This window comes from Propithecus coquereli, unplaced genomic scaffold (genome assembly GCF_000956105.1).
Source record: "Propithecus coquereli isolate 6110/MARCELLA unplaced genomic scaffold, Pcoq_1.0 Scaffold890, whole genome shotgun sequence".
Taxonomy (NCBI): Eukaryota; Metazoa; Chordata; class Mammalia; order Primates; family Indriidae; genus Propithecus; species Propithecus coquereli.
In genome coordinates this window covers 596,314-610,864 of record NW_012155174.1, presented here as the reverse complement: position 1 = coordinate 610,864, position 14,551 = coordinate 596,314, and the positions used below count along the sequence as shown (strand labels likewise).

Genomic DNA, 14,551 nt, shown 5'->3' with positions numbered 1-14,551 from the left:
GCCCGGCCGGCCGGCGGGGGAGGGGGCATGAGCCGCCGCCCGCGCGCCGCCGGGAGCTGCGGGCCGGCCTAGAGCCCCGCGCGGGCCCCGCGCCCGAGCTCAGCCACCACTGCCCCCGAGCCGCGGGCGCAGCCGTGGGCACCACGATGCAGCGGCCGGGGGAGCCGGGCGCTGCGCGCTTCGGCCCTCCCGAAGGCTGTGCCGACCACCGGCCGCACCGCTACCGCAGCTTCATGATCGAAGAGATCCTCACCGAGCCTCCCGGGCCCAAGGGCGCCGCGCCCGCCGCCGCCGCTGCCGCCGCGGGCGAGCTGCTGAAGTTCGGCGTGCAGGCTCTGCTGGCGGCGCGGCCCTTCCACAGCCACCTGGGTACGTGTGGCGGCCGGGGGCCGCGGGCCGGGCTTGGTGGGACAGAGCGAGCCTCACCGCGGGGGCGCCCCGGAGCTCCCCCTTTCTCTACCCCGGCCCTGTCGCGTTCCGGGGAAGCAGCTCTGGGCGCGCAGGCGCTGGGACCCGTCTCTCAGCGCGCTCCAGCCGAGAAGCTGAGGGTGCAAGCTCCAGGCTGCACAGAAATCAGGCCTCGTGCCCGCCGGGCAGGCCGAAGAGGGCGTTCGCTCTCACTCGCTGCTGCCCTTCGGCCTCCAGCCCGGGGATCCCGAGCCCGCATCCCCATCGCGGGCTCACGACCAGGCTGCAGATCACTGCGAGTGAAAGCGACCTCAGGCCGCGGACGCCTGGGCTTCGCCTCAGGGTGCTGGCCGAGAGTGGTCGCGGTTACCCAAAACGGGAAGCCGAGACCTGTAGATAAGAGGCCTGCGTCCCGGAGTGCTGGGTGCTGACGCTGACCCAAACCGTTCCGGAACCTCCAGGAGCCCAGAGGCTCCAGCGGGCAACCAACGCGGCCTCGGCCGCAGCGCGGACCTGCCTGGGCCTTGGCTAGGGGGCAAGAGGCCTGTGAGAAGAGCCTCCGCCAAGCTGGCCCTTCCACTTCCAGGTCGGCTGGGCCTCTGCGGTACTTAGGCCGCCTGCTGAGACCTTTTCCCTCTGCCCTTTCTCCATCCTCCTTGGCGAGGCCTGCCCTGCTCTGCTGGAGCCGTCTCTGCCGCACTCCACCCTCTTCTTGCCTTTCCCTGTGCGCTCTCCTCCCGTCTGTCGACCTCCTTCGGCTTCTCTCTCTGGGGTCGGTCTGCCTCCTTTTTTCCACTTTTCTCCGATGGATCCCTTTTCCCCGCCAGTTTTCCTCCCCACATTTTTCCACACCTTGGCGCGGTGCTTGTGGACTCGTGCGGGGCTAGGCTGCACCCTGCAGTGGGATGCCTGTCGGGGAAGGGAGCTCCTACGCTGTACCCGGGACTCCAGCCCAGCAAGCCGCCTTCCCTACACCTCCCATCCCGCTAGCGCTCGAGCTCGCGGGTCGGGGTGGCATTGCCAATTTGGTCGTTCTGAGTCCATGTGGGACACAACGTCTCGGCCGCCTTTCACCGCCATTGCTCTGTTGTTAATAATTCGTTTGAAGCGGGCAAAAAAATCATTTTAGGACTAAAGAAAATGGAAACATCTTCACGGGGAAGAGTCTGGAGAGAAAACGGGAACGACAGTTTCTGGGTAATCGGGGTGCTTTGGAATTTCTGGGAAGCACCTCAACCCACCCCGCCCCAGATGAGGCTCCAGTCGCCCGCCCGCCGCGCGGCTGTTGTGCCACGCGCAGAAAAGCAAATGTGTACACTCCATTCGTGTTCTTTTTCTAACGCAGAAATGCCGGTTTGATTGCGGAAAACGCCCATCTTGCTAACTGGTTGCCGTTTCTCTGTGGTTTCGCTTCTTCGCGAAAGACACACACACACACTACACGTTTCTCAGAGCTGCGAACTTGTTCATGGAGAACCGCAAAATCTCAACGGCGGCTGGGGCCTGGGGCCCGGGGCAGAGCACCGGGAGGGGGAGGTCCACCCTCTCAGACTTCGGGAATACCAGCGTTGCGGAGGGTCGCCCTTGGCGTGTGGTGCAAATCCTCGCGGCCCACGGCCCCGCGTGGAGGTTTTGCGCTGGGTGGCACGGGCCGAGAGCGCCAGCACCCACGCGGCGCAGAGGGTGGCGGTCCCCAAGGCGGAGGAGCGCAGCCCCAGCTCACCAGGGTCCCCACTCTCTTTCCTCGCAGCGGTGCTGAAGGCCGAGCAGGCGGCGGTGTTCAAGTTCCCGCTGGCGCCCCTTGGCTGTTCCGGGCTGAGCTCCGCGCTGCTGGCCGCGGGGCCTGGGCTGCCCGGCTCCGCGAGCGCGCCGCACCTGCCGCTAGAGTTGCAGCTCCGCGGGAAGCTGGAAACGGCGGGTCCTGGGGAGCCCGGCACCAAAGCCAAGAAGGGGCGCCGGAGCCGCACTGTGTTCACTGAGCTGCAGCTGATGGGCCTGGAGAAACGCTTCGAGAAGCAGAAGTATCTCTCCACACCAGACAGGTAGTGTGGGGCCAGGCTGGGGCCAGACGGTACCGGAGGGTGGCTGCCTGCCCTGCTGACGTGCGCCCTACTCTTTCCAGAATAGATCTGGCGGAGTCCCTGGGCCTGAGCCAGTTGCAGGTGAAGACGTGGTACCAGAATCGGAGGATGAAGTGGAAGAAAATAGTGAGTGTGCCTGGTGGCTTCCTGCTCCTTCAGCTTTCTGGGCCATGTCCCTGCGTCTTGCAAAGCAGTTCTTCCCCTGCTTCCCATAGGAACCTCTGCCCAACCCTCTGGATTCCCTTGGTGCCTGGTGCGCACGGGGACCCTCTCTGTTCTCTCTGTCCCCCTAGATGCCCTAGCTCAGCCAACATTCCTTCCTGCCCCGCTAGATCCTCAGGCCTCCTGGCAGCTTTGAACTCCTAGGCCACCTCTTCTGAGAGCAGCGGCGCTCAGACAAATGGCTGCCATTTCCCTGGGGCTTCTGATGGACGCCTTGGCCGCTTCAGTCCCTCCTGGGCGCAGGGCACGGGGCGGGGGTGGGGGGGCCGGTATGTCCCGGTCCACGTCCTGGCTCACCTCGGTGCTGGCCGTCCTCCTTGCAGGTGCTGCAGGGCGGTGGTCTGGAGTCCCCCACCAAGCCCAAGGGGCGGCCAAAGAAGAACTCTATTCCCACGAGCGAGCAGCTCACGGAGCAGGAGCGCGCCAAGGAGGCGGAGAAGCCGGCAGAGGTGCCGGGCGAGCCAAGCGACAGGAGCCGCGAGGACTGAGTGCGGCCCAAGGTGTGGCACTCGGCGCCCTGCGCGGCCCGCTCGGCCCTTGAGAACCCGCGAGCCGGCGCTTCCACGTCCAAGCCGTTTGCGTTCTAAACGTTTTATTGTTACCTTGAATGCGGACAATTAGGGGCAAAAGGACACAGACCCTAAAGCCAAACCGCTCCTGGGCGCTAGCCTGGGAGACTTGCGTCCAGCGAAGCGGAAGTTACTTGTCTCTGCCCTGAGCTGCGCGGTGCCCAGCGCTCACGCGCATTCACGCCCCTCTCCTCGCCTGCACCCCCACCCCGCATCGGGCTGGCCCTCCGGCTGGGCGCCTCCTGGCACACACTCGCTTCCGGGAGTCAGGGACCCTGGGGCTGGGCCCAGGCCACCAAGACCACAGACGGTGCCTGGACAACCCATAGGCTGCGCCGGAAGGCTGGGTCCCCGATGTCGCTGGGGCCCCTACCCCTCTCTTGCGAAGACAGTGACTTTTTTTCCAATAAAATATTTTATGACACAGTGGAGCTTGGTGAGGCGGCTTCTGAATCTGCGGGGCGTGGGGGCTGCGGCAAGGTAAGAAGGGCACTCTCGGTCGCCTCTAAAACATCCCATTGTCGGGCTACGTGGACGGGAGCTGTGCCCTGTTCCACCGGGCCCAGCCTATGCACAGTGGGAGGCTGGGTTGCTGCAGGATCCTAGGAATCGCTTCCACTCTGAGTTGAGGGGCCAGTCTAAACTCCACCCTTCCTTCCTTCCCAGTTGGGGCGCCGCAGGCGGTAGCAGTCAGGCTGCACTTGGAGTATCCAAAGAAGCAGGAGCTGGAGGCTCACCTCGGGGCTTGCTCCGGAAGTGGCCCGAGGCTGAGAGCCTCCTCCCTTGTTGGCTCAGTGTCCTGGGACTTGAAGGACCCAGGGTAAGGTCCTTGAGATGGTCTTGACCAACCCTTTATGAGGTGGATTGCTAGCCGAGGAGTCAAAGTTCACACAGAGGCCGGCCCCCAGCAGCAGCTGGCCCCCTCTTCTCTGCAACAGTGCTGGTTCCCCAGAGTTTGCACATTTTCTGCAGTATAGATGGGCAGAGGCACCAAGTCCAGGCTGGGCCCAGTAAGGACACAAGACTGAAAAAGAGAGAGGATCCCCAACTGCCTGTGGTCCACGCAGAGTGGTCCCTTTCAGAGGTGCAGCTTGGCAGCCCCTGAAGGCAGGGTGTCATTTCCTCATGGGAGAGGTCTCAGTTGCTTCTAGCTGTCCAGGCTGGACTCAGAGCTGCAAGTGGGGTCCTGTCCTTGTGCTTCCTACGTGAGATGAACAGGGTATGGGGATGGAAAGATAGCCACTTTACTGGTTAAACTCAGGAAGACGATGCAACTTGGTCATGCAGAGTTCCAAGCAGGACCAGGATTTGAAGCCAGGTCCTTCCAGGCTGAAATACAAGAGAAAGGGATTCAGAACATCCACCCTCAGCTGCAGGCTTTGTGTTTCAGACTGTGAAAATGACCCATTACGGTCCCCACCTACAGTAGCAACACCTTCCCTTTTCTATCTTGGCTTGATCGTCCCTTCCCAGAGCCTGCACTTGGACTTCCCCTTTCTGGTATCTCCAGCTTCAAGGACTGGAGGCATGAGAGACAGCGCACTCCAAAGAGCACTTTCTGAGGGCTACAGACTGCTCTGTGCCCTAGCCCTGCTCAGTGTCTGGGAAACCAGCTCTTTCTAGCTCAGGGCTCTTAATTCACCCTTGCAAACAGCTCCCAGACTAGTCGCCTGCTTCCCCTGAGGGCCTCCAGAAAACCTGCCCTACTGTGGCTGCCTGGAAGGAATCAATCATCAGTATGACTGCACCCCCCAATTCCTTCCGGCCTTGGGGTTACTCCCAGGACAGTTAACCTAGCCATCCTGCAGTAATGTTCCTGCACTGGACCCGACAGCCAAGTGACTTACACTACTGAGTTCAGTCCTCTCCATTTCAAAAGAGAGGAAAGTGACTGTCCAACTTCTGTCCCTGGGGAGGCCTGAGGAACTGAGGGACGGGACGTGCTCAGGGCCGTGTGGCTGGCCATAGACTAGGCCTGAGGAACTGAGATTCCAGCTATGCCTTTGTCAACTATGCAGAGCCCTGGAAGGAAAGTAGAACTCGTCTGGACGATTGAAGAAGAGCAAGGAATGGGATCTGACCTGCGTCTGTCACTGTTCCTTCAGGGTCCTCCGGTTTTATTAAATCTGAAGAATGTGACATTAGGCAAATTAGTTGCCCTTTGCGTCTTTGGCGGTTTCCCAAGACAGCCCCTCACTGTACAGGACCAAGCGGTCTTTGTAGGACCAGGGCTCTGAGAGGTGGGGAGGGGGGTCCGGTGAATCGGAGTCAGAGCACAAGGCCCCAATAGTTCAGCTTGTACAGCCCCCCTCCAGGCACAGATGGGGAACCTGATGCGGAGACTCTGGTCCTGAGGTCACCTGTGGGTCAGTGGGGAAGCTGGGCCTCAAACGAGGGAGTCCAGATTTCTGTGCAGGAAGGGTGGAATTTCTGTCACTGTCTGTGCCTCTGTGCTTGGCTGCACGGGAGCGGGGCGACCGCAGCAGCGGACCAAGCCTCCGAAGCCAGGGAGGAGCAGCAGGCCGCGCACCAGTAGTGTCCGGGCAGCTCAGGGTTTTCTTGCTTGGCGAAGTCCCTGAGATCCGACGGAAGCTGCAGGCCTGCTCCGGGGAGGAGCTAAAGCACGGAGGCAGACGACTGCTCACCAACCCCGGAGACTTTGCGTACAGACTGCAGCCCGCAAAGCTGTGACTATACGTAAAGGACCCCATTCCACCCACCCGGGTGACGCGGTCTGCCGGGTCTATGCGCCACCGCGCCGCGGCCACCGAGCGCTGAGGCTCCCTCCCTGCCCGCAGCAGCTGCGCCCTCACTTTAGGACCGGGGCTTGAGGAAGGGAAAGTCCCTTTGATCCCCACGCCGCACAAGTCTCTTTTCGGCCCCAAGGTCCTGGAAGACAAAATACAGAGACGTCGCGGGCTGGCTGCGCTCCCCGGAGCCCGCAGGCCAGCTGCCCTGAGAGGGCGCGGGCTGGCAGTCTCGCGAGAGCTGTGGCCCTATGGGAGGCGGGGAAGCCTCCGACCGCCGGGACCCCCGGGACGCGAAGGGCTGAAGATTAGTCTCGTAGCAACGCTCGCCCGCAGGCGCGAAGTTTGCGCTCACTGCTTTATTCAAGGTGGCTTGCGCTGTAAGGTCGTCTTGGAGGGAAGGCTGGCCTCGGCCCGGGGTGGGAGGAGGGTCGCATCTGACTTGTGTGATCAGGGCCCTGAGCAAGCCGTGACCCCGTCCCGGGTTGTTGGGAGAGAGAAGCTTCGGGCGACGCTGAGCTCGGCCAGCGCGCAGGCGTCTGGGGAGACGGGGCCAGTCGCGGCGGGCCCGGGTCGGCTCAGAGGCTGCAGCTTGCTGCTAGCTCCGCGCAGAGCCCCAGCACCGCCAGGACGGCCACGCCGGGAGCGGAGTTCACCATCCCTTCCCCAGGCTTTCACTTTTTTTTTTTTTTAAATAAAAGTTACTCTGGCTTGCTTCCTTTCGCTGTTCTGGATTCTCCCGGAGGGTCTCTGCGGATCCCGGGCCACGGTTAACCGCGGCGGAATCCGAGTTTTGCATCTGCAGCGAAAGGGCATCCTCTGACTGTGCAGACGGGGAAGCCGAGGCCTGGAGCAGGGCCGGCTGGGAGTGGCCAAATGCTGGCCTCTCGACCGAGAGTGAGCACCACTCCGGCCATCTTCCCGGAGCTCCAGGTCCCCGCAGAAACCGGGCGCTTCCTCTGTTTTCCATTGCCTGACTGCCTGATTTCGTTTCTACGCTCTTGGAGCCCCTGCCCCAGAAGACAGCACCGGAAAAGGAACTCAAGAGACATCCCCTGATCCCATCTCGGGTTCCCGGTACACAGTGGGGACAAACTAATGCTGGAGCCTCTGCCCCCAAGGCCTGTCCAGGCCCAGGTTCTCTGCCGATCCGCGACCCGCCCTCAGCTCAGCCTGGAGCCCAGATCTCCCAGTTGAAGGAAACTTCTCCAACACCACCTCCCCAGCCCCACTTTAGCGAGGTAAAGGAGCTGGGACTCCTCACTCTAGGTCAATGGGCAGGGCAGAAAGGTGACTATGGCCATAGGGCCAGTACCTGCTGAGTCTGCCTGGCTCTGGGTCAAGCTCTCCACTTCTGTTCTGGTCCCTGGGCCACTGGTAACTTCCTGCACCACAGTCTGGTGGGGTCCTCCCTCTGGCAGCAGTAAGGCTGGGCCAGAGGCCCCTCAAGGGTAGGGTCTTCTGGGCCCTCCTTGACTTTGGAAGGCGGGGGTGTTCTCACTTGTGTTAACTTTAAGAGTCCAATTTGCCTTAGTTCTTACGCAATAATGTTACTGTATCTCATCAACTTTAAGACAGCATGTTCCCATTTCTGAAATCCGAGTTCCTATGACAGTGGAGGTGGGGGTGAGAGGTCCTAGTGCTGTGGGTCCTGTGCCTGCCCCGTGTGATTTTAACTCCCCCCAAATCCCCCTCCACACACAGGTGTGCTGCCAAGGAGACCATTGCAGGTGGTCCCTGGCCTCTCAGGCACCAACCCGAGATGGGGAAAGCCAGGATGCCTGAGGGGAGGGGGGTGTCCTTCAGCAAGGCACAGGAATTCACAGAGGAAGGGCAGCTTAGAGGGGATCCATTCAGAGAGGTGGCTCTGACTTCTAAGAAAGTTTCAGAACATGTAGCTGATGATCGATTTCCCTGATAGTTTCCTTTTTAATGTAAACTCAATAGTGACCTGTGATTTATTATTTAAAAAGTCTATGTCCTAATAAGCCTAAAAGAGATTTTTGAGTAAGTATAAAATAAAAATTCCAGATGATATGAAAACATTGGGTCATGGCTTCATGGCTTCATGGGTAACATTAAAAAATGTTTCTCAGTGCTCAAGAAATAATTGTGTGTGTGACATCAGTGGCATCACAGACTCTGATATTTACCAAGCACTTATTTCAGCCCTTCCTTCATTTACCAAGCATTTATTGAGTGTGGCAGACCAGCTCAGTGTTGGGGGCACAGCCCCCCCATTCTGAATTATCTGGCTGATCCAGTGACAGCCCAGTAAGCTAGGTGCTCCTACTCTCATTTTGTAGATGAAGATAAAGCTCAGAGATGTTAGGCAACTTACCCAGGAACACACAGCTATTATTAATAGAAGAATTGGATCTGACTTCAGCTCTCCACTGCCTCTCACTCAGCAGCCTTAAAGTCCAGCTTGGGGTGCCCCCACCTTACGGTCTCCAAAGCCGCTGCCCACCTAGAATGAGTCTCATCCATGTGTTCTCGAAGTACTTACTACGTGCCTGCTATGTGTCAGGTACTGTGCTAGGCACGGTGGGCGCAGCCAGCGACCCCGGAGCTTACGTTGGAAGGGGCAGGGTGGACAGATAGTGAAGAAGCCAGTTAAATCCACAAGATGATTTCAGGGAGTGACAGTTGCCACGTGTAAAATGAAGCAGGTGATAGACAATGAGTGGGGTGGGGACTTCAGTCGGGGTAGTCTGGGACTGTCGGTCTCAGACACGGGCCTTTCAGTTGAGACCTGAATGACAAGAAGGAAGCGAGCGAGCATAGCAGGCGCAAAGGTCCGAGGTAGTCAGGAACGCGGCCTGAATGTGCGGAGAAGGATCAGAGCGTCCGGAACAGGCACGGAGAGATGGGGAGGAGCGGTGGGCGAGGAGGCCAGGAGGCCGGTCCAGGTGCTGCCTGGAAGGCGCCGGCGGAGGCAGCCGCAGGCGCCCGCCCCCGGGCCGGGAAGGGTCCTGGACGCCCGCCGCCCGCCGGGCCCTTGGGGACTTAACTGGGCGCGCGCAGCCACCCCAGCCCCCGCGGCAGCTCCGCCTTCACCAGACAATTTGCTTTTTTTTTTCTTTTTCATAAGGATGCAATTTTCTGCGTGCTTTAAGGACATTAGAAGGGCGTTTGACTGACGCGCCATGCGAAACGCATTAGCAGGCTCGCGCAGCGGGCGCTGCGCACCGGCTGCGGGAGGCGGCGCGGAGGAAGGGGCAGGTGGAGGTGGCGGGCGCGGAGGGCAAGCGCAGGGACAGGGACCGCGAGGGAGGGGAGGCCCAGAGGAGAGAGCCAGACACTAGGTGAGAAACAGAAAAAGGAGAGAGAGGTGGAAAGACGGCGAGATGTCTAAACTGACAGACGAGTGTGGGAGGCGCTAAGAGAAAGAAAGAGGGAACCGGGAGAGGGACGGAGGGGGAGAGCGCGCGAGCGCACGGCTGCGAGCCGGTGGGGAGGGAGGTGGAGGCAAAGAAACCGCGGAAAGGAAGGGGGAGACGCAGGAGAGACAGAAAGTCGGGGAAAAGGAAAGGGGAAAAGGGCAGAAAGGAGAGGAAAGTGGAAAAGAAGGGGCAGAAGGGAGAGTTACTGAAGGAGATGATACAGTGGGAGGGGCAGCAAACCCGTGTCCCCCAGACAACAGAGTGACCTTGAGCACAGAAATGAGCGAATTCGTTGTGTGGTCAGCGGTGAAGAAAATAGAAGGAATGGAAAACATCCTCACTGTGTTTCTTTCTTCTCAAACAGGCCAAGCTCCCCCTAGTTCCTTGGCCTACAGTGCCCTTCCCTGTGTTTCCTGCGGTCCAGGACTTCCTCCTGCTCCCTCCCTACCCGTGCTCCCAAGTGGCATTTCCCAGAGGATGAAATGGCTCTGACCCTCACTCACACCGCGGGTGCTCTCTGGCACTCAGGGCACCCTGTGCATATGCTTGGGATCTGTCCCAGCGAGGTCACTCAGTCCCTGACAGCCTGAGGGCCCTGAGGCAGCAGTTTCTCTCCACTTGGCATTGCCCTGAGCAGTCAGGGACACATGCTTTGCAGTTACAGACCTGGATTCAGACCCTCCTGGCTGTTGTGAATCCTGTACCCAATGCAAGTGCTCAGAAACCTCCTAGAGCTAGGAGGACGCCTGGCTAGGTGGTTCTTTCCCCTTCCCAGGGGTCTCTGTCAAGTTCCTTCCTCCTGTCTGAATGGTGGCTAGATGTAGGCAGGGGTAGGGTGTGGAGGTGTCTGGGCTGGTCCTGGAGCCATGCGTTGTGCATGGTGCCATGTGGAGATGTGGCATGGGAGCTCCAAGTGGCATTCTTGTTTCCCAGCCTTGAAGCCTGGGCCCTCCCTGAGCAGAGGCAGGGATAGAAGCCAGCTGGTACCGGGGACCAGCTATGTATGTCACACCTGGGACAGGAATTCTCTACCACCGCCATCACCATTTCTGCAGAGGAAGTTACCTGTCTTTCTGTGCCTCAGTTTCTCCCTCTTTATTTATTTGAGACAGGGTCTCGCTCTATTGTCCAGGCCATAGTACAGTGGCATGATCATAGCTCACTGCAACCTTAAACTCTTGGGCTCAAAGCAATCTTTCTGTAATCTCAGCTATCCCTCCCAAGTAGCTGGGATTACAGGCATGTGCCGCCACACCTGGCTAATTTTTACAATTTTGGTGGAGACAGAGTCTTGCTATGTTGCCCAGGCTGTTCTCAAACTCCTGGCCTCAAGTACTCCTCCAACCTCAACTTCCAAAGTGTTGGTAGTATAGGCGTGAGCCACTGTGCCAGGTTTCCCTTCTTTAAAATAGGAACTGATAACAATATTTCCTGGCCTCATTTAGGTCCCAGGCACATAGTGAGTGGGATATCCTCCCAAAGGATTTTTGGAATAAATGCAAGGATGTGACTTGATGTTTGTGTGGTGTCCCTGGGGCTGATGGGAGCTGGGGCAGAGCATGCCACTAGGCTGCAGGGGGTACCCCTGTTTTGGGAGAGGGGGCTGGGGCTGGCCGATGACTCTCTTTGGGCTTTTGCTGCTCCTCCCTCCTTGTGAGCTGATGAATCCAGCGTTGGCAAGGAAGAGCCTGGGCTTTGGAGGCAGGGTGGTGTTGGGGGTCCCCGAAGCACCCTTCCCCATAATTCCCTTCTGTGTCTTCATGGCACTTAGGCGGGAGGCAATCTTTGGAGCGTACCAGTTGATGGGGTCCTGGCCGTCTCTGGCCAGCGTGTCTGCTCAGGAAGAGCAGACACCCTGTCTGTCCTGCACCCCAGTTCCTGGACAGCGCCAGGATGAGATAAGTGCACAAGAAAGATCTGTGGGCCAGATGAATGAATGTCCCCTCTCCCTGCCACTTACAGACTGGGAGGTCCTCGGCCAGACCCTTTATCTGGTTATGACATGTGTGTGAAGCTGTCATGTGGCCTTCACTTTCACGGTGACTGGAATGCAATGCCCTCTCCTCCCCTGCCTGCTGGTGGTAAACTGAGTCAGGATGATTGGCAGGCCGTTGGCAGCCCGGAGGTGTAGCCCTGGGGAAGCTCCAGTTGGGTGGCCATTCAGGGCCTCATAGGTCAGGCCTCGTTATTCCTGCCCTTCAACAGCTCCCCATCAATCCCATCAGGCCAATGGCCCAGCGAATGAATAAATGAATGAATGAATGATGGTCCAGATCTAACTTGTACCTGTAAGCACTGGCCTTGAGTTGGGTGAGGGCTTCCACTGCCACCGGAGCCTGCCCTTGCAGCAGCCTGGCAGTACCAAGGAATTCAAGCCCCTCCCCGCACGAGTGGTCCCCAACCAGGGGCTACTGGGAGCTTGTGGACGAACACCTGCGCCCTCACCCCTGGTGGATGATGCTGAGAGGCTCCCAGAGTTCCCCTGCAGGGTTAAGCTCCAGCTGCCCACAGTGGTGTCTTGCTGGACACGGCACCCTTTGTCTACTGTGTGGCCTTGGTCTGGTGCTTCCTGCTCCAGCCTTGCCCTCTGTAACATGACGGGGAGGGGTGAGCTCCGGGGGCCCAGCATGAGGGGCAACCATAGAAGCAGCTCCACTCATGTCTTTGAACTGTTATGGCCCCGGGTAGGATCTCATTTGAACAACAGAAAAGCTGCAAAACAAGGGTTAAGATTATCCAAGGAATAGATGCTTTCTGAGGACACTGCCCAGCTCAGAGCTTCTGGAATCCTCTGCTGCTGCATGTTATCCTTCAAGCAGCATCTGCCTTTGCTCCAGCCACCTGGCAACCACCCTGGTGTGTGCAGAGGGGGAGGAGGGGCAGGAAGGAAGAAGGGGAGGGAGAAGGCGAGGAGGACCGCACACTGCCTGGCGCCTGGTCTGTGTGATGCCAGCAGCAGCTACTCAGAGGCCTGGACACCCGCCTGCATTTCCGGATCATCAAGGAGACCTTGGACGTAGTGTGAGAATAAATGAGTAGGAGTCCTTCTAAGAAGGGACGGCGTGTTTCCTTGTGATGGGCCCCGCCTGGCAGCCCGGCCGGGCTATGGGAGGCCCAGTCCACACGGAACTGTCGTGCTCCTGCTGCGCATGGACTTACACACCTGGAGGAGGAGGAGGAGGAGGAGGACACAGAAACCAGCACCACGGGGGCCTAAGGGAGAAACTCGAGCCTGGATGCTCTTCAGAATGCATCATTCATTCATGCATTCCTATCCTCATTCCCTTCTTTGATCTTGCAACAAGAAGTTATTTGTGCCTTATTTTTTTACACCCAGGTTCATAGCAGTGTTATCACAGTGGCTGAAGGCGGAGCAACTCAAGTATCCATCAGCAGATGAATGGATAAAGAAAATGTGAAATATACACATGATGGAATATTATTCAGCCTTAAAAAGGAAGGAAATTCTGACACCTGCGACAGCCTGGATGAACCTTGAGGACACTGTGCTACGTGAAATGCACTAGTCACAAGAGGACACAGACTGTGCGATTCCACTTATGTGAGACATCTAGAGTAGTCAGAGTCACAGAGGCAGAAAGTAGAAGGATGGTTTCCAGGGTGCAAGTGGCCTCGGGCAGACTCAGTTCACCCCCTTTTCTCTCTTTTAGTTCTCAAGGGTAACTACAAAATGTGCTTGGAATACAGCGCCCTGAGGCCAGGGGGAAGTAGCTCTGTTCCAGTTCCCCCTAGAAAGAGATGTCCTTCAATGCTCAGAGATGTCCTTCAAAGAGACTCAGCGAGTCTCTTTGCTCCAGGGTATGAAACCCAGGGCAGCCTGCTTTCCAGGGTCCCTCAGCCGTGGTGCAAGTGAGGCTGTGCCCCAGGTGGCTTTCCTGAGCCTTGGGGGACCGGCTTGCAATGGAGCCTAAGCTTCGGTTGTCCCTTGTGCCTATCTGCAGTAAACCTGCTTCCCGTAACTTGTGCGCGCATGTGCGCTCTCTCTCGCTGGACTCGGACAAGTCACTACCCAGTGCACAGCGGACCTGCTTCTCTGAGGCGCTGGGGAGGGGAAGGGGGAGACAGAGTTTCAGGTTTGCACGGTGAAAAGAGTTCTGTGGATGGATGGATGGTGGTGATGGTAGCACAACAATGTGAATGTATTTAATACCACTGCACACTTAAAAATGGTTAAAATGGTAAATTTTATGCTGTGCGTATTTTACCACGATTGAAGAAAGCTCCTGTGCCTCCTTCACACGGGGTTCAGGGTTTGTCCCAGCCCCTCCGCAGCATCCATTCGCGCATCCACTGCTTCATTTACTCCACGTAGCTGCCGTCTTCACTCGTCCATACAGCCAGTGAACACTGCTGAGCCCCTGCAGAGTCACACGGCCACGAGCAGGACAGCAAGACCTGCCCTCAGGAGCCACATCCAGATGTGGGGACAGACAGTGAGCAAGATAAGTAAGTAAGGTGTGTATGTGTCATAAAACGAAAAGGGCTTTGGCAAAAATAAAACAGGGAAGAGGATGGGGTGCAAAATCAAATATGCCTCCGGAGAAGGTGACACTGGAGCCAAGGAGGGAGGGGGAGGGAGCAGTGTGGCCAGGGTCCGAGAGGCATGGTCAGGCCTCTGCTGACGGAGGTTTGAGGAGCTCTTCTCGTGGTGTCTGGGGGTCTGCTGGGGGATGAGGCAGGGAGCCGCTGGGGAGGACTGCCACAGCCTGGCCAGAAATGATGGGCTGCACCAGGGTGTGGCAGAAGGGGGTGGAGGGTGGCATTCAGGGCGCTCAGGCTTGCTGGCTGGCAGAGCTGGAGGGTGCGCTAAGGTGGGGCCTGAGCTGTGGGTGGGTAGGAAGAGCCCCAGGGAGCACAGGCCCACGGCTGGTACACCAGTGCCAGGTGGTGCCTGGCTGCTTGCAATTCCCTGGCTAGCAGCCCTCCAGGCAGCTGGAACTTGGTGTCTGGGACAAGGGCAAGGCAGAGAACAGGGTTAGGGGACTCACAGTGGAGAAGAGCAGCTCACTGTACCCAGGAGGAAGGCAGGTGTCCAGGCAGGGGGACCAAGGTGGGCTGCAGAAGAATGTGTCCGGGGTCCCTGGAGAGGAGCAGGGAAAGGCAGGGGGCCTCTTTCA

At 58.6% G+C, this 14,551-nt stretch overlaps 1 protein-coding gene across 1 annotated transcript; it reads left to right on the top strand.

Moving 5' to 3' along the window:
- Nucleotides 1-6: 6 nt before the first annotated feature.
- On the top strand, nt 7-3,706 carry BARX1 (BARX homeobox 1). The gene is made up of 4 exons (XM_012664453.1): nt 7-369; nt 2,159-2,450; nt 2,531-2,615; nt 3,035-3,706. The coding sequence occupies exons 1-4, from the start codon at nt 147-149 to the stop codon at nt 3,197-3,199; spliced, it is 765 nt and encodes a 254-aa protein (XP_012519907.1). The 5' UTR covers nt 7-146; the 3' UTR covers nt 3,200-3,706.
- The last annotated feature ends 10,845 nt before the right edge of the window (nt 3,707-14,551 follow it).

What these genes read in the sequence shown, in the direction of transcription:
- BARX1 (XM_012664453.1), top strand. Translation starts at nt 147, where the DNA reads ATGCAGCGGCCGGGGGAGCCGGGCGCTGCGCGCTTCGGCCCTCCCGAA. An exon ending in TATCTCTCCACACCAGACAG is followed by an intron (nt 2,451 to 2,530) that starts GTAGTGTGGGGC and finishes TACTCTTTCCAG; the next exon opens with AATAGATCTGGCGGAGTCCC. An exon ending in GGATGAAGTGGAAGAAAATA is followed by an intron (nt 2,616 to 3,034) that starts GTGAGTGTGCCT and finishes TCCTCCTTGCAG; the next exon opens with GTGCTGCAGGGCGGTGGTCT.